This window comes from Heliangelus exortis, chromosome 2, assembly GCF_036169615.1.
Source record: "Heliangelus exortis chromosome 2, bHelExo1.hap1, whole genome shotgun sequence".
Lineage (NCBI taxonomy): Eukaryota > Metazoa > Chordata > Aves > Apodiformes > Trochilidae > Heliangelus > Heliangelus exortis.
This window is the reverse complement of record NC_092423.1, coordinates 61,483,753-61,510,146: the sequence shown is the minus strand read 5'-3', so window position 1 is coordinate 61,510,146 and position 26,394 is coordinate 61,483,753. Positions and strand designations below refer to the sequence as shown.

The 26,394-nt window shown below is 37.0% G+C and overlaps 1 protein-coding gene across 6 annotated transcripts in view; it reads left to right on the top strand.

Moving 5' to 3' along the window:
- KDM1B (lysine demethylase 1B) overlaps nucleotides 1-26,394 on the top strand; it is a 27,907-nt gene extending 1,513 nt beyond the window's left edge. For 5 of the 6 annotated variants that reach the window (XM_071736360.1, XM_071736358.1, XM_071736355.1 and 2 more), the window contains 20 exons: nucleotides 1,728-1,830; nucleotides 2,732-2,856; nucleotides 4,642-4,731; nucleotides 5,509-5,620; nucleotides 6,315-6,431; nucleotides 7,353-7,391; nucleotides 8,488-8,692; nucleotides 9,791-9,975; nucleotides 10,836-11,012; nucleotides 11,908-11,982; nucleotides 12,969-13,106; nucleotides 14,540-14,711; nucleotides 15,751-15,878; nucleotides 17,326-17,457; nucleotides 17,845-17,919; nucleotides 18,857-18,973; nucleotides 19,813-19,938; nucleotides 21,356-21,478; nucleotides 22,845-22,997; nucleotides 23,578-26,394. In XM_071736360.1, coding sequence (XP_071592461.1) covers nucleotides 1,741-1,830; nucleotides 2,732-2,856; nucleotides 4,642-4,731; nucleotides 5,509-5,620; nucleotides 6,315-6,431; nucleotides 7,353-7,391; nucleotides 8,488-8,692; nucleotides 9,791-9,975; nucleotides 10,836-11,012; nucleotides 11,908-11,982; nucleotides 12,969-13,106; nucleotides 14,540-14,711; nucleotides 15,751-15,878; nucleotides 17,326-17,457; nucleotides 17,845-17,919; nucleotides 18,857-18,973; nucleotides 19,813-19,938; nucleotides 21,356-21,478; nucleotides 22,845-22,997; nucleotides 23,578-23,661 — 2,463 coding nt within the window. In that variant the 5' untranslated portion in view covers nucleotides 1,728-1,740 and the 3' untranslated portion in view covers nucleotides 23,662-26,394. The remainder of the gene's footprint in view (nucleotides 1-1,727; nucleotides 1,831-2,731; nucleotides 2,857-4,641; nucleotides 4,732-5,508; nucleotides 5,621-6,314; nucleotides 6,432-7,352; nucleotides 7,392-8,487; nucleotides 8,693-9,790; nucleotides 9,976-10,835; nucleotides 11,013-11,907; nucleotides 11,983-12,968; nucleotides 13,107-14,539; nucleotides 14,712-15,750; nucleotides 15,879-17,325; nucleotides 17,458-17,844; nucleotides 17,920-18,856; nucleotides 18,974-19,812; nucleotides 19,939-21,355; nucleotides 21,479-22,844; nucleotides 22,998-23,577) is intronic. The other variant, XM_071736361.1, reaches the window with a different exon arrangement.

Below are 26,394 nucleotides of genomic sequence, written 5' to 3'. Positions count from 1 at the left end.
AACCATAATTCTCAGTGACTTCCACCCTTTCTTTTTCTAACCCTATATATGCACTAGAACAGTCGCAAGTCCTTTTACCTGCTTGGATAAAGGGCCTTGCAGCAGACTGACAGCATCTGGCAGTCACTAAAATGAGTTGCCTCATGCCTTGCTGAGCACTAAGGTTACAGTCTCTGACTGTAAAGGCAATGGTATATAGGAGTGAGTATATAGAGTGATACAGAGAAATACTGTTGTATCCAATCCAGAAGGAAAGCTCTGGAGGAAAAAAGCCACCATTTCCTGGGGCGTTACACAGCAGTTCAGGGAAATCTCATGTAAATGAAATGGGTTGGTTTTCCTTTCTCTACACTCCAACCTCATCCGCCCCTGTACAGTGGTAAGGTGCAGTGATGATTTCTTTTGAGTTATTTCTAGATAATAAAGATTGACTGACTTATATTTATTCTTCTTCCCTCTAATTATTTATAACTGGGGGATTGTATAAAAAATAGTTATTTTTGTATGGTGATGTCTGAACTAATTTTCCACTTATGTGGATATCTTCATGTGATTTCTCTTCCCTTCCCAAATAATTTTCTTGTGTCATAAGAGAAGAATGAAGCATCCCTTTACTTGATTTGCATCAGTTTCATTTGGAAATTTGTAAAGATATCCCATTCTCTCCTTGTTACCTCGGCCTCTAGCAGAATTCCAGAATGAAACTACTGCTACTATGTCCATCCCTGTCAGCTTTAACAAGGAAGATGCAGTTTGGAACAGAGAGAATTGAGAAGTCTCAAGTATATTTAAAAATACATATAATTACAAACCGATCCCTATTACAACAAGATAACATTCATGATGCAGTGCTGCAGTATAAGGGTTTCATTTCCACTTCCTTTCTATATGTGGTAGAGCACATTTAGATTTCATTCTTCCTCGAGGCTCTTTATTGGTGTTTTATTCTCTCTGAAAAGCATCCCTTTGATAATACCATTTTAAATATGCTTTCATGTTTCTGTGGCATACTTTCTCACACCCCACGCTTTCTAGCTTGGATGATAAACTGTGGCCTTCTCTGTGTTCCCACCAGTGTAGTCAAAGACACCTGTAGAGCTCTCTAAACCTTTTATTTTCTCCTACAGTATGCTTACCAACAAAGTTTTTAATATTCTGATCATCTATAATTACATTGCAATTACAGTTTAGACTTAAAATTCTGATGTGCTTTCATAGGAGGGTGTGTAAAGTCTTGGGACTGGTTGTTTACCTGGTATTACACATCTCTTCTGTATGCTGTTTGGAAAAGTGCTTTACAGTGCAAATCTCTTGCTACCAATAAATCAGTAGTTAGCAGGACAAGCACTGCTCAAAGTGGTATTTCCATGCTTGCATTATGAGCTGATGACAATTCACTTGGCCAACCCAAATTCCTATCCAGGTCTTCACGTAACGCAAATCAGATTATTGAAATCCAGGATATGCTGATCTGGAACAAATCCTGCCAAGATGTACTCAAGGATCTAATCTTAACTCTGAATTTAGTTTATTTTAAACTTTCCTGTAATGCTTCACTCTAATTTTTCTCCTGAATTGTCAAGCTAAACAGGTTCTTACCTAGGTGACTCTGGCAGAAGTAATACTGTGAGTGGCTGTGCTCCCCAGGTGGCTCTGCAAAGTCAAGCAATTTATAACTACTCCCTAACTTTTAATTTTTTTTTTTTAATTTTATTTTATTTTTCCAGATCTAGTAGTACAATGTCAACTGGAAGGATACGAACAAAAAAAAAGGCATGTTCTTCAGACCAGTCTCCAGACAACCTTCCTCTGAGAAGTTCTGGAAGACAGGTATTTATAATAATTTTAAGCCACCTCTGTTTTGCACTCTGATATTTTTTTATTTTCTGTTGACATTTATAAAGAAAGTGGGCTTTGCTATGGATAAGTTAGGACTTAGAGTACTTATCCAGAGAGAGGGAGAATGTTAGTTCTGTTAAAAGTAGGCAAACTGTTTCATTTGTGAACAATATTCAAAAAGTGTTGAATATAACTTGTAAATACCAATTTCTGTACAGCCAAACAAAGCTGTCTGCACATCCAGATGGAGGCCTAAACAACAGGACCTTTGATGCCCAGAAGAGGTGTTTGGTATATAGCTTTGTATCTGGAGTCCAAAAAAACCCCAAGCCTACCCTAATATCTTATTTGAGGCACAGCTAAAATTTCCACTAATTAATGTTACTAAGTAAGTGAAGAAGAGATTTTCTGAAGGAGAAATAGAATGAGCGCATGAGGCTTGACTCATTAGCATGTGATGGAGCTTAAAATATGATTTAAACTGGAAGCTTTGCTTATAATTTCTTCAATGGCATCATTTAGAGTAAGGCAAGACATTTTTAGCTTTAAACGATATTCCAGTCTTACTGGTTTTGGTTTGGTGGGTTTTTTTGTTTGTGGTTTTTTTATTTTTTAAATTTTTAATATTTCTTTTCTGGGGGGAAGCATTTGTTTGGTTGGGGTTTTCTGTTTTGGTTTTTGGTTTTTGTTTTTTTGGTTTTTTTTTTAAGAAATACTGACCTACTTTGACAGCTGTTTCATGATGCAGCTACTTCACAATAGATACAAAAAAATTCATTCGTACCATTTTAACCATTTGATGCTACCCACAACCTGCAAAACTGCATGAATGTCATTTGGTAGAAGACGCATTTGTGTCATTTCTGGTCAGATTTCAGTTATTCTTTATTAGGTAAAGAAGAAACCAGCTGAAGCAGCAGAGGACGATGATGAAGCATCAGAGAAGAAATACAGGAAGTGTGAAAAAGCTGGATGCACTGCAACATGTCCTGTTTGCTTTGCCAGTGCAGCTGAAAGGTTTGTTTCTTTTTATTTATGTTTTCCATGGACTTTCAATTGAAGCTGAAGCTTAGGACCCTAACTGTATTCTGAAAAATCTCTTTAGTTCCTAAAGGTACGGGGAGAATCTAAAGGTGTAGTAATGCGAGTCTTAAGGTGCCAGGAAAGTGTCACAAGTTATTCCCATTGAAGATAAATTTCTACTGTGCAAGTTGCTAATTCAGATATAGAATGTCTTTATAATGCTCTTATATATGTTATTAATAGCATCTTCTGGAACATGCCTTGCTTCTCTGAAACTGAGAGTGTATTAGTGTAATTTGAGGAAGCTAACCTTACTTTTAAGGTGGAAAATCAAAGTCTTGAGATGAGATTCTGACCTTGAAATTTTAGGTCTGGGGAGACAGTCGTAGTTGTTTGAACTCTTAGTTTTTGAGCTGTCTGTGGCTTTCTCAAGTCCTTCTGCTTTCTGACCCTGGGGGTACTGAATGCATGATACTGGCAAGGTGTCTCTATAATAAGCAACATGTTAGACCTCACTATGCAGTTGGCTGACTTTAATTATATAGCAGTCCTCTCTCACTGGTTAATTGAGACAAACTTCCCTTCTTTTATTTATTTTTCAGTGAAATAAAATAATTCAGGGTTTCATTTAATTATCTGTGTGGATTGTTCTTTGGTGGCACAAGGTCAATATATTCTGGATGTTGTCAAAGGAAAGCCAAGTGTTTTGGCAGTTGTGTAAGAGACTTGTAGAGGAACTGGGCACATGACAGACCAACATTGGTGATGATGCAGTTTGTTGTTTAGGAACCAACAGATACTGCTTAGTCATATTTTAAAATAATTATTTTAATATTTTGGTTTCCATGTGCCCCTCACCCCCCAAGAAAACAATTTTTACATTATTTATTTGAGATAATTTCATGGCTATCTATTGCAGCTAGTAGCTTAGGTCACTGCTTTTTACTTCGTGTTTTTTTTCATTGTCCATTTATCATGAACCATTTAATTGAGCTGAATGAGAGTTTTCGAAGTGAAGAGTTTTGTCTGATGGATATTATCTTTGCTAATGGATATTTCTTTCTGAGAGTAATAAAGAATAAGACCCCGGAATGTGTAACTGCTTCCTCAGGGTTTTCTCTCATTGGGTTAAAATCACAGCCAGCTCAGTCACGTGAAAATAACAGGCAACATCTGTTTTGTGTTCAGATTTGCTTTTATGGTTTTGTCAGTAGTTCTGGGGTCGGGATGTTGTAATGAATCAGTTGATCACACATACAAGAAAACTACTGATTTAAATTATCCCTCTCATGTCTGCACTCAAATCGGAACAAAATGGAACAAAGTAAATGTACTGTAATTTTTTAAGGAGAGGGACTTTACCTCATTTTTGCAACATTTGCAAAATGCTTGGTGTTTCACAGCACAAACTGTAAGAGCAAATGTATTTCATGTTCAGGAAACGTCCGCTTAAAGGGTATTAAAGACAGGCTCAGTTGACCATTGTTTGCAGGAGGGTGCTGGAAGCCATTCTGACTATAAAACTGCACATTGTGTACATTTTGCCTCCTTTGCATCTGGTGTTGCTTAGTTTGGAAACTGGAAATGTTTGAGAAAATTGAAATGATCTTATTGTTATTTGTATGACTGTAGTGCCTTGTGGAAGTCAGCCTTTGTGAATGTTACATAAAGCCCTGGCCTTATCCTGAATATTCTGTTCATGTTCTAGAATGTGCTAGGCAATAGATAGATTTTTCCTAAATGCATTGTAAATCTACTTCAATGTCTTCTGCATTACAGGTGTGCTAAAAATGGATATACATCTAGGTGGTATCATCTTTCCTGTGGGGAACACTTCTGCAATGAATGTTTTGACCACTATTACCGAAGGTAGGTTGCCAGTTAAGGTTGTACCTTTTCAGTGCTTATTAAAATGTGGCAGATGTTGTAGCTTTTGAAACATCATGTACATAAACACGATACAAAGACTTGTACTCTCTGCTTGGTTTATTTGAAATGAGGCTCAGATATTGCTGCTAAAACTGCAGGTGTGGTATGGACTAAACTTAAAGATAGCAGTGTGAACAGAACTGGTTACTGTAGAGGGGCAGGTTTGTGTGTGCAGTCACTCTGAGGCTTTTGTCATTTCCAAAAGAACATCACAGAATTTTAGCCTATGAGCACACTTTTAAGTAAATCTGTTCTCCTTTATAAAGCAAATGCAGTTTACAGTGTGAGCTGAGGAGGCCTTTCCTCTCTGTAACATCAAATCAGTGAGCAGATTTAACTCTTGCAGTTCAGTGAAGTCTCTGCTCAGGCTCCCATAGTGGTCCCAGCTCCTAGCTCCTTCTCATCTGAGTGGGAGCTGAGTCCAGCTCTTCTAAGACTTTTGGGTACTTATGTGCTCAGCAGTACCTGCCACTCAGTCTAGACTTTATATACTGGGAAATGTGGTCATTATTAAATAGACATAGTGGTCAGGATGCAGTTTATTGTTCTTTTAAGAACATTTACTGTCTCTTTTTTTAATAGGAAAAATATAGGACTCTCTACAGCCTTTTTTCTCTGTCCATACATAAAATGTTTGATTTTAGAATAACTGGTGTGGCTTGAAATGAACTAGATATTCAGTTTTCTGACTGCTTGCTGCTTTCTCTTTCTTTGTAGCCATAAAGATGGTTATGAGAAATACACTGGCTGGAAAAGGATTTGGACAAGTAATGGTAAAAGTGAGCCCAGTCCAAAAGCCTTCATGGCTGATCAACAGCTTCCTTATTGGGTAAGAGGGAGGGTTATTTATTTACTAGGGTATATTTCAATGTGATGTTCTGATGTGAGTTTCTGATACTGTGTGTTCAAGCAACAAGTCAGCTGAGTTGTTGCAGGGGTTTTCTAGTGTTAGAGGACCGTGAAAAAGCTCAAAATCAGCTTCTCCACAGTTGAAGACCTTCTCCACACCCTGCAAAGAACAACCTTCTGTTGCTTTTCAGTGAAGTAACATCAGAGATATGTGATGTTCAGGTGTAGTAAGACTTGGTGGGGAAGAGGGAGTGTGCCAACTATAGGAAACTGTGAGTATGAAAGACTTCCAAGCCAGATTTTGTATTTTCCTAGCAAAGAGATCCAAAGAAGAGAGACTGGAATTGAAGGAGGTTTGGTGGTGGCATTTTGTTGTTTCTTTTCTTTTGGTGGTGAACAATGTGCTTTTGCTAGAATGCCTGCAAAATCCAGTGTAGAACTGGGTTAAATTAATTTTGGAATTAGGGTCTGTGCAGAAATTCAGTCTTACAGGAGATGGGTACAAGATTTCTGTCATACTTATGACCCGTGGATCACATGAGAAACAACTCAGCAATTATATGTGACAACTGCCTCACATCTCTCTTCTTTCTAATTTGTTGCTTTTGCTTCATTAATCTTATCTGTAACTAAGACAGTAACAAGTAAAAACATGTTTGTTTTTTGACTTGTAGGTGCAGTGCACAAAGCCAGATTGTGGTAAATGGCGTCAGCTGACAAAGGAAATCCAGCTGACACCACAAATAGCAAAAACCTACAGATGTGGTATGAAACTGAACAATTCCACCAAGGTAACAGAGAAGATTTTTGCTCATATGGAAAATAACAAGTTGATTTTTTTTCTTGCTTGCAGACATTAATTTCTGCTTGTTTTCTGCTTATGTTTCTAATACCAAAACCCTTGTGTGACAGCCTTGAGAGCTGCGTGGGGAGAAGGCCTACATGTTTTTTTATCTTTTGTTTCCTGAGTGGAAATGTCAAGAAAGAAGTATCTGAAATAGTCTCTCTGCACAGTCAGTTGTAAAATCCTTCATTCTGATGCTATGGAAAGATTGTTGGCATGCACAGGATAGACTTACACCAAAAATGTTGGTTTCAGTTTTGTTTAACCATGCTTCATTACTGAAGAAAGCATTTGAAAAGCTCAATGGGCTTTTATTAATTTCTAGAGAGTTTGTCATGGGGCTTCACATGACAGACTCCAGCTTCAGCATGAAGATAATTCCTGAAATTTGGAAGAGTCCTTGCAGTGCCTTAGAATCTATATATTTAAAAACATAACTTAAAAATACTGACTGTATGAAAATCAGAAAGGTCAGCATTTACTCTTGAACCTTTGTGATAAAGATTCTCCTTTTTTTTTCTCCTCCCATTTGTTTCTTTCAGTGTTCCACTAAAATTCATGGGATATGAATCCCATGAAAAATATGTATTTTAGAGTCTGATTAATAGAAACTTTTTTTAAAATGAGTGTTTTGACTTTCTGCTCTGCTGTGTTTTAAGTATGCATCTATCTATCATTTATTTTTACTAACATAGTAACCTCTGCTACAGAAGATTAACACTAGTACATTTTTTGTTTGGTTTTTAAGTTTAAAGAACCATGCCAGGGCCAAATTACTTCAGTTTTATATTTGCTTTTTGTTGTAATACTTTTTGTATTTATTTTTTGTATTTGTCAGAATATCTGACACTATTTATTTTTCTTTCAGAGTGAGGGCTCAGACCAGTGTTCTATGCCTGAGGACTTGGTGAGTAGTAGGTGTTCTTGCCCATTTGTCACAGAACATGAAGGCAGTCTTAAAGCACAGCATATTTCTTTCTGTCTCATGGTCCTTTGGGTAATTATGGTGGAATTCATGCATTTTGCTTAGGAAAATGTCAAGACACTATTTGCAACAGAGCCTAGGGCCTTAACTTTCTCATCTTTTTCCTCTTTTCCCTTACCATACCAACTAGCTTTCAGGTGGGTCATGGTGTCTTTAGGTTGTGACCCGTGATTCAAGGTTTCCTCCTAATTCTCATTTTTGATCAGGCCAAACAATATTGTCAGCTTTCAAATAAAATTACCCATCCTAAAATTTCCCTTTTAAGTGGTTTCTACCTTTAGTCAAGCTAGTATACTCCTTTTGAAGACTGCAAGAGACCATCAAAACATGTTTTCTCTCTCTTCTCCTCCATATACAAAACTAGACTTGTTGTATGTTGGTGTTCCAATGGGTTTATGATCATACAACCCTGCATTTCAGCTTTGGTGTGCTTTGACGTTCAATACCCCAATGCTGGAAAGTTTACCTGAGGTACCTCAAACCCAGGAAACACGTCCGAGTTAATTATTGACTCCTGTAGCAGATTTGTGGTTTTGTTTCCTTAATGCATGTTCGATTTGTAAATTAATGCTGAATCATTAGCGTTTGTTAGGAGTTTAGAAGGTTTTTGTTGGGGATAGCAGAATCTATATTAAACTGATACGTTAGCCTAGACTTCTATAAGTTCAGATTTCTGGCAACATAAGCAACTGCAATTGTTTTATGAAAGGCCTCATAAAGCACAGCTGCATTGTCAGGGCACGTCTTGTGTGTTTGCTTTCCACGTGGGTGTGGAGTTTGTGGAGTTTCAGCTCCTTTTCTGAGGAACAGGTTAATGCTGCAGGTTTTCTGTGTCAGGCTGAGGAAGGGGAAAGAGGGAGACAAAATACCTTTGGCTTGCAGTTCTGTGATTGGTACTGCTGGTGCTTTCTGGTCTCAGTTTTGGCGGGAGAGGGGGGAACTGGTTCATTTTCCAACGTTTTCCAAGTACTGACGTGTTCTCTTCTCCCCTCTTCCCTTCACTTCTCCGCTTGGCCAGAGAGTGGCTGAAGTTTCAGACCATTGGTGGTACTCCATGCTCATACTCCCTCCTTTGCTGAAAGACAGTGTGGCAGCTCCCTTTCTAGCTGCATATTATCCAGACTGCGTGGGCATGAGTCCATCCTGTACCAGCACTAATCGGTTACCTGGGGAATCCAACCTTGTGAAGTTAGAGCACTTAAAGAGCGTGCCTAATTTGACTGGTAAGGGCCATCTGCAGGGCTCTGTTGCTTAAATAGGTGTGATAAATTTTGTCTTGTGTGTAAGGCACATAGTTAGTGCTCCTGACTCAGAAATACCAGTTCTCTTCTCAGCACTGATACACACTCTCTGTGTGACCGCCTGGGTACTTCTCTGATGCAATTTGCTCGTTTGTAGATAAAAGTAATACGTTTTGTATGGCATTTCTTTAGGGAGTAAGCACAGACTGCACAGGCTTTTTGTTTACTACCTGTCATTTGTTTACAGAAACAGGAAATTAACATGTGGGTACTCAAAGATTGTTTGCATTCTTAAGGAAATGAAGAGTTATCAAAAGAAAACATTATCCTGCTAGTTTTCATACTGTGGATCTTTGGGGCTTTGGAGAAAAGGATTTGATTCCTTAAGGCACTCAGATTTTGTTTAGGTTAATTTTTTTGCTAATGACAACTCTGAGATTGATGGCATGTGAGTTAAGATCTGCAGAACAGCTCAGGTATGGAGAAAGGTAATTCAGAATTCCTGTAATCATCTTTGAGAGGGTGCTTTGTGAACAGTTCAGCTTCTGTGTTGTCTTAGCAGGCTTTCTTCTTAGGTGCTGAAAATGAATCTGTTCATCTATTCAACAGATATTTATCTCCTTAACCAATAGAAAACTTCATTAAACAGAGCTGCCAATATTGCATATGGAAGATGATTGCTTTCAATTACCACGTGTTCTGGGCAGTATTGGGTGTTGAAAATGAAAGGGGTTCAGAGCACTGCGTTAGCCTGTACAGTGATTCTGTCACTAGTCTTAAATTTAGATCCTGTCCCTTTTTGGACTCATCCTGGCATCCAAGGGCATGTACTGTTTCTGTGAAAAAACTCTGATCGATCCAAGACATACCCATCAGGTAGCAGGGCAATAGTTAATACTGCACAGCCTAGAGGGTAGGATAGGGGAGAACAATATAAATTAAATCATTCTGAAGTGGCTAGAGGCTGGAAAGCTTTGTTACTCTTTTATCTGTGTGAGGTCAGTGGGTCATCTCAGAGGGAAAAGGATGTGATGAAGATAACTGTGGAATATGACTAGGTTTTGGTGTGTCTTCATTCAGTTGCAGGCATGAACAAGTATTTCCAGCCTTTTTACCAGCCCAATGAATGTGGGAAAGCACTTTGTGTGAGGCCAGATGTCATGGAACTGGATGAGCTCTATGAGTTTCCAGAATATTCACGAGACCCTACCATGTACCTGGCTTTGAGAAACCTGATCTTGGCTCTGTGGTACACAAACTGCAAGGTAGAAGATGCCAATAGTTAACTTGCTTGTTTACAAATAGTAGCTGCATTTTTGGGATGTGAACTCTTCTTATGGATTGGGCTCTCTTCTTCAGTGTCTCCTTATACACCAGAAAAATTGCTCCCATCTTTTCAAAAATACATAGTAAGAGTGGCCAGGTTTTGTTTTGTTGGGTTTTGTTGACTTGAATGCCTGGGAGCCTCTTTTGCAGTAAAATACAAAAGTTCTAGGAGTATTAAAACTCTAGTGTGTCTACCCAGCTATTAACTTGTAAAGGGATGCTAGAACATTTATGAACTGTTTGTGGGTACTTTATGATTCTTTTTTTTTCCATGTTACTGTTGGAAAGGGAAGTGATTATCTATTTACATATTTTAACTCTATGACACTGCCCTCAGTGGAATTGCTAGAATTTCACATACTGAAGCTTTCAGAAACTGATGTCTGTACTTCAGACAGTACTTCTTCATTGTGAGGAATTTGGATATTAATCTATTATTTAGACTGCAATTTTGGAATGTTTTTTACTGGAATGTCATTGAGAGCATTGCCACCAGCAGATTTTGCAATTACGGATGCATTTCAATACCATTCCTGTAATAACGGAGTAGACCATGGAGTTTGCAAGAGTATCTTTTAGACTCATTTGTTTTTATTCCATATTAGTCTAGCTTAATAAATTGTGAGTTTAATATGTAAAGCTAGCTAAGCAAGGAACTTCCACAAAAGTTGCTTTAAACATGCTCTTAGAAGCCTGGTTCATACTTAATTTTTACCATCTGGTTTAAATATGATGCAAACTCATGAGAAAAGTGAGTATCTGAAAATCAACACTTCCTATTTTTGTCTCCCCTTTGCAGGAAGCTCTTACCCCCCAAAAATGCATCCATCACATCATTGTTCGAGGCCTTGTGCGTATTCGGTGTGTACAGGAAATGGAGAGGATACTTTATTTTATGACAAGGAAAGGGCTTATCAATACAGGGGTTTTATCAGTTGGTCCTGACCAGTATCTTCTTCCTAAAGAGTACCACAATGTAAGTTGCTGCATTTTCAGTGCTCTAAAGCTATGTGATGTGGGTCATATATTTTTGTTTCTGGATTTCTTCACTCATTAATTATCGTTCCAACCATTTATGTAAAAATCACATCTAAAAGCAAATATATTTCATGTTCTTCACCTGGTTCTCACCTGCCTTCAGTTGTTATGGAAACTACAGACACAGGACTCTTCATAACAAGGCTTTCTGTTCCTACCAAGATTTGTGGAATTTAGTCCTTTTGATTTGTGATTCCTAGTTGTGCTTTTCAGATGAAAGGGAACTGTGTGAAGAATACCCAATACACTTAGGTTCTTCTCATGGCTTAACCTTGTAATTCACCTCTGCTTCCATAGGTGGGGAAAATCCTATTCCATATTGGTTTGCAAGAACTGTGATTAAAGGGCACCTACTTATGACTAGTGATCTGCTTGGCAGCATACAGAAACTTACCAAAATGTATTTTGTAGTGATCTGTCTCCTAGAAATTGTAGCTTATTTATGTTTGGAAAGTTTATTTGTATATAATTTTAATTTATAAAATGCTTTCACTGGTCAACCCAATCCGTGATTGAAATCACTACAAGGTAAGTCTGTTTCTTGTCTGATAACTTCAGTAGAATTCAGTTGTCAGTAGACTGACAACTTCAACTATTTCTCTTAAAAGATATTGAGATAACTGCTTTTAAAGTCCTTAATACAATCCTTCTTTTTTCTACATTTAGTGCACTATCATCTTTAAAAATTATCACTGATTACTTTAGAGGACAACATAGCCCAGACTTCTGAAAAATACAGGCATTTTTAACTTCAGTGAGAAGAAAAATAAGTGTGCAATAATAATTTATATTTTAGTTCCAACTGTGTATTTCAATCTTCTACTGTTTTTTAGAAATCTGTCATAATTGTTGGGACTGGTGCAGCGGGATTAGCAGCAGCCCGACAACTGCACAACTTTGGAATTAAGGTAAGGAACTTTAGAGTATGTTACTTAAAAAAGTCAGACTTCCTCTGAAAGTGTTCTTCATCAAAATGAAAAAAAAAATTATTCTTGCTACAAACATTTATGTACATAGCACCCTATTTAATCTGTAAAATCTGCGGGTTTACTGACTAAATCTACTGCTTAAAACCAGCATTTATTTTTATCTAAAATTCAACAAAACATTCAGGGAATAGTTTATGTTAACTTAGGTTGGGAGGATAGGGAAAAGATGGATATTTGTGTCCAAATAATGGGACGATAGATGACTGTTTAAATTAGGTGAAATAGTCTTTCATTTGTGCAGGATTTTTAATATATATAAAAAATGTATATTTTATATATATACACACACATTGCTTCTTTCTACTCTTCTGGAGAGATGAAGTTTCTCTAAAAATAGCAAGATAACATTAGGTTAAGCATGCTCAGTCAGACATCCATCTGACACAGCATCCTGTGTCTGTCTGTGACAAGTATGGGATGCTGGAGGAGGTATATATGAATGGCAGAAGTACATGAGAATGGGGTTGTCTTGGAATATCCTAAATTTCTGCAAAAGGTGTATGGACTTCCACAGATGGACTCTGCACCTAGATCATGATGCTTAATAGCCTGTAGCACACCTTGAACTCTGAAGTTTTGAGATTTCTCCAATAGGAGATTTAGCTTTTTCTTTAAAAAGGCTTATTTTTGTTAGAGTTGTTCCTTAAAATAACCATTATTTATATTTCCATATAAAATAAACCAGTTATTTTTATATGTGTCTACCCCACAAGGTAACCTTTAAAAGACAATGTAACTGCATAAGTTAACTATATTCACAAAAAAAAAATAACCTGTTGGGATTGTTGGCATTGCTGGATTGCTTGGGTGTTTTTAAGGTTTTGTATTCTTATTGGCTCTGGAGTTGCATGGATATGTTTCATATTATCAAATCTTAGAACTTACCAGGTTGCATTGTCTCACAGGTTATTGTCTTAGAAGCTAAAGACAGAATTGGTGGCCGAGTGTGGGATGACAAAACATTCAAAGGAGTCACTGTTGGCAGAGGTGCACAAATCGTCAACGGATGTGTCAACAACCCAATGGCACTAATGTGTGAGCAAGTGGGTTCCCTACAGTGGTCATGCATTATCACTAGTGGAAAATTGTCTTTAAGGCCAGGTTTGGGTGGCTGGGCAAGGGTGAGTGGGAGTCCTTTTTCATTACGTGATTAAAACAGTGTTCTGGATTGTAAGTGAACTCCGTGTTGCTGTAGTGTCTTTGCTAACAGCTGGGGATGGAGTAAGGCTGTAGAATAGCTGTGGGCACAGAAAAACAAGGCAGCTCCAGCTTCAGAACCAGAATAAACCACATTTTTTCCCCCTTTTCTGAAGATAGTAACACATAAGGTCTCCAGCAGACTTCCTCAGAGCTGAGAAAGGCTTTCTTGTGGGACACCATTGCTATGTTGTTGTAACACATACTTGTATGATGGAGTTTCTTTTGCTCGGCCTTTTTCTTTCTAATTCAGTTCCACACAAGTCAAGATGAACATGTCTAACAACTACTGATGCAAATGCACTTTGCATCATTTTTTTTTTTTCTATTTGTTGGTTTAGGGTTTTTTGAGCAGGAAGCTGAATTTCTCCAAGTAGAACCTGAGTATGGATTTTGTTCAAATGCATGCAAGTCCAGCCCATGCTGGTTTAACTGTTTAATGCTCCGTAATGTATTGAGGAATTTTTTTTTTTTTAATCATGTTTAGTTCTGACTACACATTGGGTGCCCATCCCTTTGCTGTCATTTGATGTCATCTTTGATTTAAAGTACTATATCTTGAGAAGACATCTGCAGTGGTGACCAGTAGCCTTGCTATTTGTGAGGATATGTGAAAATCCCCGGAATTCACCCTGAGTAACAATGCCCTAGGAAGAATTTAACACTACATTTGTGCTATTTTTTTCTAGGCTGACTCTGTAGAACATGAAAATGTCTTCATACTGATTTAGCCCTGCTGTGTGTTACACAAGCAGAATAAGATACTAGGTTTATTTCCAAATAATTTCTTTCTCTTCTTTTTGGTAATAAAATTGGAGGTAGCTGCCAAGCAACGTCCTGTCAATTCCTGAATGCTGGGAACTGTTTGAGAAACAGGAAGTTGTAGAAAAGAACTGATTTTTGTGGCAAGTCAGAGAATAAGGTGAGGTAGAAATGAGTAAGACTGAAAGTTCATTGTGTTTAGTTACTGCACAAAGCATCTCTGTACTAGTCCCTGGCTGATAGGAAAGTTGGAGATGAGATTTCTGGGAATCCCCGACAAACAAAAGGATGGAAGAGTGGGGAAAACCAGTTTGTGGACAGTTAAGGGATAGAAGTTTTCTTGGAACTTCTGTATTTATAAGAATAGAGGTTTGAGCTAATGTGAGTAATTATTTAAAGTCGTGAATGTTTTTGAAGTGGTGTCACTTTGATCAGAGGGATTCACCTTATTTTAAAAAACAGGCTAGGCACTGTAGTTTTTCTATATTTAAAAGCAATAAAATGTCTTTTTCTTAAGCTTGGCATTAAAATGCACAAACTAGGGGAGAAATGTGACTTGATCCAGGAAGGTGGAAGGATAACAGATCCCACTATTGATAAACGTATGGACTTTCATTTCAATGCCATCCTAGATGTCGTCTCCGAGTGGAGAAAAGATAAAACCCAACATCAAGATATTCCTCTTGGTGGTAAGTGGGAGAGAGATGTATTGCAAAGTGAAGATGTTTGGTGTGTTGGTAATTTTATGTTAAATTGGCTTCCACAAGTTTTTACAAGTGCAAAGCTGTACATTTGACCTTAAATCCAATGGTGATACCTATGTGATGTTCTGTGGACAAAGGGAGTTTGACCATCATATACAAACAAACCAAAATGTCCCTTCAACTTTAAAGGAAGCCTAATTTTAAGGCTTCTATAATACTGGACAATTTGTGATATAGTTTCTTGTTTTCATGAGGGAGCTTTTTCAGTATAACTGATGGCACTGGAAGTTCAAAAAACCTGCTTCTTGCTGAAGGAAGCCACAGCTAGGCATAACTCTTACACTTTTGGTCTAATCTGTCTGAAAAAGAGCCTGATCAAAACATTCTGCTGGAAAGAAAAGTTCCATCTCCAGTGATATTGTCTCCCCCACACTTGTAGCACGCAAGCACATTCAACAATGAAAAATAAACTTGTTCAGAAATGTGTGCTACCCAGATCTTTTCAGTGTGGATTCTGTAAACAGAATTAAAAATTCCTATGTTCTTCACTGAATTATGGATCACATTTCTCAGCTCTTTTGGTTATATAAAACTTAAGCAGGATTTATTTGCAAGGATTCTCCATTATCTGAAAGTGTTTTTTTTTTTTTTTTTTTTGAAATATATTGATGAAAGCTGAATGATTTATTTCTTTCATATCTCAGTTGGCTAGCCAAACTGTGCTGTAGCACAGTGTATTTCTTTTTGTCTTCTATTTATTTATTTATTTTAAGTTTAGTTTGTTTTTTTCCTGAAGCCACGTATGTTTCCTTTTTGCAGATTTTACTAGGGTAACCTATGACTAAGCAACAAAGCTGCATTTTATCACCAGAAAGATCCTGCAGCATTTTCTAGGAGAAGAAAAACATCTTAGTGCAAATTAGCAATAAGCTTGAAAAGTCATACATATAATCCAGAAAATAGCATACTGAAATGAAGTTGGATTTCTGACAAATAATGGTATTTAAAACATTTACTTTCACAGAAAAAATACAAGAGATCTATAAAGCCTTTGTTCAGGAGTCTGGTATCCAGTTCAGTGAGTTGGAAGAAAAAGTACTGCAATTCCACCTCAGTAATTTGGAGTATGCCTGTGGCAGCAATCTCTCTCAGGTGAGTTTTCACAGGTGTGTTCTGAAGCAGCTGGGGCTCATGGAAAATAGGGCTTGAAGTAACATTGAGAAGTCATCTGATCCATCCCGTGGCCCTGAAGGAAGCTCAGCTATCTCTAAACTGTTCCTATGTCCCTGACCTGTTCTTCAGAAGCATTGAGACACAAACTCCAGCACTACCTTAGGTAACCTGATGGGAGTTCACAACATCCTTCCAACACAGTCCTCCTTAGTGAAGAAGCTGAGCGTAGATGGGTGCAGTGGAGCGTAGGGTGTTTAGCTGAGGTGCTGGGTGGTAGGATTCCCAGGAGAGTTTCTCTTCCTCAGATGCTGTGTGTGACTTCTGCTTCTCAGTTTTGTGTTTAAAAACTGAGGCATTTCTTTACTTAGCTAGGTATCTCGAGAATAAATGCGTTTACCTTCTGAATTGTTCCAACACCCTGACAGTGGCCCCTGTTCACCACTCCTGGGGATTCTGTTGAATATCTTATTCTTTGCTTTCCTCACGACTACAATTTTAACCAAGCAAGTTCAGGAAATACCGAAGTTTTATATAATTCCCAGTGTGTTATTTACTCAGTCCTGTTGCTTGGATTAATGATGCTTAGGGTCAGTGTAGTAGGACAGCTGATTGATAAGTGCAGATGCCCAAATTTGTGCTGAACTAAGAGTGCACACGAGATCATAGCAAAAATCTGCAAGACAATGCTATGCCAGGGCTATGTCAGAACCAATGCTATGTCAGTGGAAAATATTTTGATATCTCAAGCTTTCACACTTCATGAGCACCCAAGGGAAATAAGAAAGATGTTACAATCTATTTTACCTTCCATTTTAAAATCAAAACATGAAGTAAATGCAACTGTAGTGACAGAAATTGACATCTGTATAGCAATTTGAGAATTGCTTCAGAATTTTCACTGGTAAGTGGTCATTGCTTAATGCAGATATGACTGTTGTACTAACTATGAGTTTGCAGGAGTGGAGCAAGATGGTCAATGAAAGCTACGAAAGAACCTCAAAATTTACAGATAAACTCCATTGGGATTTTTTTGCACCTCATTTTCCCCTTCATATTGGGAAAGCAAATATTTCTATTTGAAGTCTTAAGGCTGTAAAATCTGATTTCTTTGCTAGAGACAGAAAACTGAAATACACTGCAATCCACCTGAATTTTTGTCCTTTCATTGTTTTCTCTACCAAGCAGAACAATAAATGTGACCAACCCATATTATGACATTCCTTAATCCAGCAATTCTTGTGCTGTAGAGTGGCCTTAGGTAAATAAGCTGTTTGTTTTTTAGTGTTGCCAGACATTCTGGTGATACAAGTTGTTTGTTTTTTTTCCAATTGTGAAGGGAATTAGCATGGCTTCTTCTGACCTTTGGAACTTGTGCTGTACCCTGTCCCCTCACCACCACAGACAGCTGGTTATGTTCTGTCCACAGGTATCTGCACGCTCGTGGGACCACAATGAATTTTTTGCCCAGTTTGCTGGAGATCACACTTTACTAACTGTGGGATATTCTACTGTGATCGATAAACTGGCAGAAGGTCTGGACATTCGGCTGAATTTCCCAGTGAGTCTGGAAAATGCTGATGCAGTGCTTGTCTTGGATCACTTTGAAACACATAACCATATCCCTGTATTCTTTGGGATCAGGCAACTCCATGCATGTGATTCTTTCAACTTCTCCTTAAGAAGACAGGAAAATTCCATCGTTTTTGGAAATCTTCTTTGAGAAATATCAGTACTTATAATCTCATCATATCATAATTTTTTAATATTAGAATCATGATGATTTTTCTTTTTTCATCTTTCAGGGAGGCTGCTCTCAAGTGTTTGTCTGGAAATTCTTGTTCCTCAATTTCTAGTTTGCAGACTGGTGCTATATTAGCTATTCTTGTCTGAATTTGCATTGCATGCCTAGATTTTTTGGTATAATCTTCAATTTGTCTTTCAATAGGTACAGAGTATTGACTATTCTGGTGAAGAAGTACAGGTTACTACTGCAGATGGAACAGTGTGGACAACACAAAAGGTACCCAGTAGGCTTCAATATTAAGGATTTTAGGGAACACAGGAACTATACTGTACAAACCCACAGTACATGTCTTTTTTTTTGTCTTTTTTTTTTTTTTTTTTTCCCCTTTATTTTTTTAAATTATTTTTTCTTTTTCTCCTCAGAAGACTATTTAATCCAGTTTCTCCCCATTCAAAGATGAAAACTCATAAATTATAGTGACCCCGTATTTGGATGTCCTAGGGTCTATTTTTGGTTGAGCATGCTTGAGTTTTGAGTACTAGCTGATTTGAAGAACTAAGCACTACAAAGGTTGTACTAGAAATGTGAAGCAAATAGATCTTCATCTGGTCTTTGAAGTGACAGTGATGTTTTGTGGTTCTGTTCTCTGCTCTGCTTCATCCCATTTAGCATATGAATCTGCTCTGTTAAATTTTTTCCCTTTGTTATGCAGCACTTGACAATCCATATTTCTCAGTCTCCCTTGATCTCTTTATCCCCATCGTGCATAATTTAGCTTTACTAATTTTTAAAGTTTTACTAAAAATTTGATCTAGATTGGACTGACAGCAGTGTTACTGAGCATATTTTAATGCTCTATGAAGGGATCTAAGAAAAAACCAAAACGATGACCACCTTTTCTACTTACAAAAAAGACAATTTTGATAATCTGAGATCCATTGGCTATAATTTACAGGAGGTTAGGCACTTTGATACAAGCAGTTCAACAAGCTACAACTTACAACCAGTGAACTGCAGGATCTTTTCTCACCTGAATGTAAGGTGTGTGTTTCCCATTAATGGGGAGTAAAACCAGACACTGCTCCAGAGAGATGTCTGGTGAGTGTTATGCTGCATCCTGCAAGAACGAGCCAAGATAGTTAAGAAGATGCCATGGGGCTTAAGTGCAATATTCTGCTTTTGCTACTGCTGAGGTTGTAATTATTTCTTTCAGGTATTAGTGACTGTACCCCTGGCCCTTCTTCAGAAAAATGCCATTCAGTTTAATCCTCCACTGTCAGAAAAAAAAATTAAAGCCATCAATAGTTTGGGAGCAGGAGTCATTGAGAAGGTAAGTAATTTCAGATTGTATTTAATTTTCTTTTCATAGAAACAACATCTGCTTTGTCCTACTGCTTTTGCTTCATATGTCTCAGGATTTATTATGCATTTGTTTGCACAGTAGCTCAGATGAGCAAAATGCTATCAGGGATCAAATGTATTTCTGTTTCTTAGATTTCCCAACTTAACAGGGTTTTAAAATAGTTTGCAGAATCACTTCACAACTTAAACAATTAATGCCTCATTTTGAGCCAGCCTTCATGATGATCTTTAGATCTTCCAGAAATCTAAAATTATGTACTTTCAACATAATAAATACATAAATTATTTAAGAATACTGAAGGTGTTGTATTTGACCAGTGTAAAATCTCTGACCCTTTCCCCATGCAAAAAGACAGCCACTCCTGGAAAGATCCCTAGCAAGATGTGTGCTTAGAATAAAACAGTAACAGAAGTAGTGCCAGAAACATGATTATAACAAAGTTGAAATTTAAAGGCAAGATTCATAAACCCCATATGCAGGATGGGAATCACTAAGTTCTCTGCATTAGGTCTGCAAAATTCTGCTGATTTCTTAAGCATTTTCCAGAGTGAATTCCATTGTGTATTTAACATTGCCTGTTCATCTGCAATTTGTGAAACTAGTGGAAGCTAGTGTGAAACTTTTTTCTTTCCCTGTCCCCCTTGAAGAACAGGCCCATATATTCTCTGTTGAGACCCTTGTGTAGAACTAGAGGTCTCTCATGGAGTGCAAGGGGGAAAAAGAATTAGAAGAACATCATATCCCATATCTAGTTATGAGTTTTGTGGTATAAAGTATTTTATTTCCATCTCTCTTTCACTCTCCAGATTGCCTTGCAGTTTCCTTACAGATTTTGGGACAGTAAAATTCAAGGAGCTGATTTTTTTGGTCATGTTCCACCCAACTCCAGCCAACGTGGGCTATTTAGTGTTTTCTATGACATGGATCCAGAGGTACCATATGCTAGCTGTATTTTCTGTTCACCCTTCAGAAATTCAGTTTGGAATGTAGGTGCAATAATTATTGAAAAATGAAAGTTTTTTGTTCTGCCTCCACCTCCTACAACGGTTTAAAAAGGTGGAAGCAGTGGTATTTATCAAGAAAAAGCTGATTGATAGTTCATTGTAATGATTTAGAATATTTTTCTGTGTTTGGATAAAAAATAACATACAAGCAAGTTAGAACTTTTATTCTCAGTCATAAAAACAAGTCTATAATACCTGACTATAGATGTATTAATATGGGAAAAAGTCTACCAGTCACTTTCAGTTTAGAACTCCCATTCCCTTACTTAAATCAACTAAAAATCCTGTTAAAAAGATCATCTTGGTTTATTAACACTTAATGGCTTGCACTAGCTTGAGTAACTGTGTGGATTAGCAGAAGAAAAGGCAAATAGTAAGTTTTGTATGAAACTGTTGCCCTGTACAGTCAATCCCAAACTCATTAATTTCAAAATAAAAATTCAAACCAGTCCATTGACATTGTGCTTCTCTTCCCTGCCAGTTCCAAGCAGGCACATTACCCATTTATATCCCACCTTTTCATGCTTTTACTGCTGCTTACTACTTAGCAAAAATAAAAAGGCCATTTTGGAACCTTATGGCTTAATCCAAAAGGAAAGCATCCTGTGAAGATCGTGCTCTCTTAATACACTGTCTGGATCTGTAAATGACGTTTCCTAAAGAAGTTTTCTGTTTGATACTTTAAACCTTATTCTACATGTGGTTCAGTGTGCTGGTGCTCTTGAGAGGCACTAGATATAATTTTGAATTGGCTTGATGGTTATTCTCTGCTAGTTATCAAGTGCAGGAAAAGAAAAAGAGAAGGGGAGTATTTTTAAAGAAGTCGAGAACCTATGTGCTCATCTGTAGTCATCACTTCATCTTTGAAACTTCTGCATGGTAGCAGATTTCTTGAAGTGAAAAGGAACATCAGTAGAACTGAACTTTTATTTCTTGGGCCAAAATTTACTGGTGAGAATTTAGTATTGGTCTAATCCATAGAAATGGGGACTACAGTTGAGCTTCACAGAACTGGAGCTTCAGTGTCACAACACTATAAATGTCAAATCTTTTTGTGTGGCCTTTAAGTAGGTAGATAAGATTTCAGTTAATTCAGCAAGTTGTAAAAGGAGCTGACTGTAACACAGATCTGTGAATAAGACACGAGAAGATGTTGGTAATTTGAGCATAGATACTGTAGAATATGTAACCTTTAGGCTGAGGAATCAAACCCACTTTCCTCTAGAACAAGTTTCTTTGCAGATGAAAATCTGTCAATACCAATTTAAAGGGACTCTTCAGGAAATACTTAATAACATAAGAATTTTTAAATGTTAATGATCTCATGTTAATGTCCTGGTTTTAGGGCAAGCAAAGCATTTTAATGTCAGTGGTCACTGGAGATGCTGTGACAGCCATTAAGACTTTAGATGATAAACAAGTACTGCAGCAGTGCATGACTGTACTTCGAGAGCTGTTTAAGGAGCAGGTAAGACAAACCTCTTAAGAGAGGAATTAACTTGTTAACAAAGGTAATTTTTATGATTTCATGATGTATAGGAAAACCTATGACATGTTAAACTATTTTTGTGTCAATTTGAGAGAATATACAGTTAGATCTCAGGGAATGCTCACGTTCATGGGCAGTCTCTCAGGTTTTACTGACGGTTCGGATGTTAAGATTAATGATCTTGGAAAAACTTTGGCATCTAAAAGTCCAACTTTTCCTAGAAATTGTACTTTTGGTAATTGCTTTACAGTTTCCAGCATCATGTGCAGCATTAAGGCCACATACCTGCTATCATAATAGCAGGTGACAGCAAACAGGTTTTTGGTTTTGGTGTTGCTCTAGTCTAGAAGAGTGATTTTTAATTTTTTTTTTTCATGTCTGCCTCGGTGGTTTCTAGCAGTTGTGAACTTCAAGAATCTGTCCACAATGCAGCATTTCAAAGATTTGAAAGATTTCAGATTTTCAAAGACAAGATAGCTTCCAGGAGTGCACCAGAACTTCCTCTGGGGTGTCCATCTTTCCATGCTTGGCGAGCAGTTGTCTTGATTGCTCGGGCTAATTGCTGACACCAGCTGTTGTGTAAGAGGCAGCAAGGGGGGGGATGCTTCTGGTTACTTGTCACAACTCCCTCCAGGCTAAGCCACAGCTGTAGCTAACTAAGCCTTCATACAGTTGTCATCTAAGCTCTTTTTGGTAGAATTGGTTGGAATTTGCACATTGCAATGTGAGAGAATACATAGTATTTCTGTCATGGCTTAGCTACAGACACGCTGCCTTTCTGGTTTTTGTTTTCTCCCTTAACCTAGTTTTCAAGACAGCTGAGTTTTCTGATCTTAGATAAGTAATGTTATCTCTCTACTGGAATAAAATTAAAATTCTCCAAAATGAAGATGATATTTTGGGATTTAACAAGGTAGAAGCAGCAAAGCATCATATCTTACTAAGATGGACGGTGCTTTCATTACACATACAAACATAATGAAGGATGTTGATACTGATATTTTATCTGTTTGCAAGACTACATATATATTTTGAGAAGATTTTTTTTTCTTTTTCTTTTTTCTTATGTAGTTCTAGCTATATTGCAGTAACCAGCTACCGTTCTAGCTATATTGCAGATTTGTTGCAATCAAAACAATGCAACTGTGATGTTTTGGGCAAGCCTACTTAACATCTTTGTGGTTAGTAGTGTAATAAAGAAAACGGGAATTCTGGAATGTGATCTACTCTGTGTCATAATAATATTACATACTCTAGAGATCACAAAAAAAAATGTTTATGAGAAGCAGCTATGCAATTTTGAGCTTCTTTTTTTGCAGTGTACACTTTTGTTTTGATTATGCAGGAGGTTCCTGACCCAGTGAAGTTTTTTGTTACTCGATGGAGCACAGACCCTTGGCTCCAGATGGCATATAGTTTTGTAAAAACAGGTGGAAGTGGTGAAGCTTATGACATCATAGCTGAAGACATACAAGGAAAAATTTTTTTTGCTGGCGAGGTAAGTGCCTTTGCTACTGTTGATTATTGGAGAACTGTTACCTACGAAAGACGTTTTTTTGCTAACCAACACTGCTAACCTAGAGGTAGCATTATAAATATTCTGTTACACAAATATGCTAATGCTTCCCGATTTTGACACAGAACCCTCTTTATTATTATGGGGCATGGAAAGTCTGCCAAATATTTTGGGTCAGGAGTGAAGTGCATGAGTGCAGAGCATTGCAAGACTATACAAACCACTTCTATTTTTAATCAGATTGTCTTTCTGTTACTCCATTGGTGGGTAACATAATAAATGTGTGTTGCTGCTGGCGTAGGTGCATTCTGTACTGGAACATTATCTCCCTGCCCCATTGAAGTGCAGATGGCAAAACAGACTATTAATTTTGCTGGCTGACTTGCTTGCAAATTTTGGAAGTGCTAAAAAACTTACATACATCCTCCTAAATTCTTTCTGAGAAGTTTTTCATGGCTTTTAAAAATGTTGGTCTATGCCTAAGGAAAACAAAATTAATCTTATAAACTGAAATTCTGTCTATTCTATTAGGTTTACAAACATTTTTTTTTTTTTAATACAGGCCACAAATAGGCACTTTCCTCAGACCGTTACAGGAGCTTACTTGAGTGGGGTTCGAGAAGCAAGCAAAATAGCAGCATTTTAAGTACTAAAATTTTGTGTTTATTATATAGATATATTTTAAATTGTTTTCTGTGGGTAAAACTATCTTCAAGTTTCCTATTGCTGCCTTTTCCCTAACTGGTACTTGAACAGTGTATGGTACCTGAAGATAAAATCTTCATCTTCCTTTTCCTCTCTTTGTCCCCCAGCTGCCTTTTAAGCCCTGATGATACTATTGGGGTTTATTTTCCAGCTAAGGTATTACCAGCAAGAGTCCCTGGCCACAGCTTAATTAAAGGAAATTTTGTGGAGAGTCCTCTTCTATATGGCTCAAATCATGCTATTGTAAACCTTCATTTCAGAAGGTCAGATTAAGCCAAGTCTAAGTTAACAATCAGCATTAAAAATGCTGGCAGTTAGTAAGGATACTGGAAATTTTCCACTAACTGAGCTTCTCAGGTTGATTATGCTCATAGGAGTTCCTCCCAAAACCCTAAATAGCCTTGACGAGTTCTAGAAGTATTGTAGGAAGGAACTCAACTATCATTCTTTCCACGTGCAAGCAGTAACCTTTTTCTACAAATTTTTTCATATTCTTAGCCTCCACTAAGTGGGCTTGGAATATTAAGTTTGTTCCTTTAAATCAAATGGCTGGAACAGTTTACAGTGCAATCATAGAGAGGTTATTGTTGCTAATAAAAACTTGAAAAATTAACTTCTGCATTACTTTAAAAACTTGTGAAGTATTCTTACTGATCCTTATTCAGAGAAATTCTTGTTACAATAGGCTAAGCTTAGATTTACTTAGTGCTTCTGATAATTCAGAAACAGGATGGCTTAAAAATACTATATTTCTATGATTATTTTGAAAAAAAACTTCCAAATTAATTATGGCTGAGTAGAGGAACTGCCTACTGATATGAGTGCACATTTGGGGGTGAAGCACTGTAAGTTCCTAACAGCTCATTCAGCTTTTATATTTAAAAAATAAATGAAGATGAATGAGGAAAAATATTAACACTTTTATGAAGGGCTGAAACAAGGTGGCTTGCACTTTGACTTGAAGGTTTGTTTTGTTTTTCTTTTTCTCTTTATTTTATTAGTAAGGTATGGTTTAAAACAACTTGAGGGAGAAATTTAGTAAGGGATAAACATCTATCTGATAGCTCTTCCAAAGGACAGGAAGTAAAAAATATTTTTCAGCAGAAATAAGATAGACACAACCAGCATATCTGTTGTAATACTGTTTTACTAATATGATATTAATGAAAAAATGCTTAAACCCAACTTTTAGATCTCTTTCTCTACCCCTTCCCTATAATGTCACTGCCTAGACCTTATCATTTTTGGAAGGGAAGTAAGAAGCACTTATTCTTTCTCCCCTCATTATCATGCATAGGCTTTTCCCCTTTTTTAATCTGTTTGCTTAAGAATGACAACTTTTTTGGGGGTTACACTGCTTATTTCCATAAAGCTATATCCTTGGGAAAAAAACAACAAGCAACCTTAAGAAAAATCCTACTGAATAAACACAATTCTTCTTTTTAAATATCTATTTTGGTTTTAGAGTAGTTATGATATTGTTAAATACCTTTATTTAATCTCTAATTTACAAGGTGAAGATGTTTATATAACTAGATGTTTTTCAGATATATATTCTGTTCTGCTTCTTAAAGCTGAATTATATGGATTAATAGGAAAAGTGTAACGGCTCATAATTTTCCTCTACATAAATACTGGTTTGTACAGCTTTAAAGTATTTCCAGGTATGAAATTATAATTTAAATGCTATAAGAAGCCAGACAAAATCCTCTGATGATGAAAGATAATCAGGCATCAGATTTTGCTTTTGCACTTTGTTAATTTCATATATAATAGGACAACTTTTACCATAACTAGGAAAGATTGAGAGCTGCATATGTCAGAGTTCCAAGTTTCTTTCCCAGTTTATCATATAGGACAAAATCCTTAGGAGAGGAGCTTCTGATGGTGGGGGGGAAAAAGCTGATTACTACATGTCCAGGACATGCTATTCAGTATCTGCTTCAGCCAATATTGGTCAAAATTTCAGTCAGCTGCATAACACCATATAAACACATCACATTTCAGGTAAGAACTGTCTGGAAAGTTGAACTTGGCATTCATGTTGAGCTTGGCATTTATTTATGCAGTCCAGAGTTTGTGTGAAAGTGCTTGATTTCAGGCATATGCTTCCATCCTCTGAAGTTGTACTTGGGCATTTAAATCTATCTACAACTTTGTAGGTAGATAAATGCTGTATTCTATAGGATAGACGGACACAAACATTTGGCTCGAGCTGCTGCACACTTCTTATAGCATTTAAAAAAAAAAAAAAAAAGGATAAATGATAAATTTACTGATGCCATAGACTATTAATTATTTGTATATTATTTTGGTGCCAAGGCACTTAAACTGTGTTGTGCTGCACTTAAGTTTGAAGCGTAAATAGGTATGTTCCATTTTAATTTACATTCATTTGAAATGTATACAAACATCAGGCTGGTTCTGAGACTTCATTCTTTAATTAATATTTCCCAAAATTTTTTAATACCTATGTTAAAATTTATTGCAAGCATGTGTGTGTTTTTTCTTTTGTGTTTAATTTATTCCCTACAAATAAAGAACTGGGGAATATTTTGAGTAATTTGTTTAAATGTTATAAAATATTTGAATGCAGAGCATGATGTGTTACACTTCAGCCCTTTTGTGTGATTATGTTATGGCAGCGGAATAAAACTGGAAAGTATCCACAGGA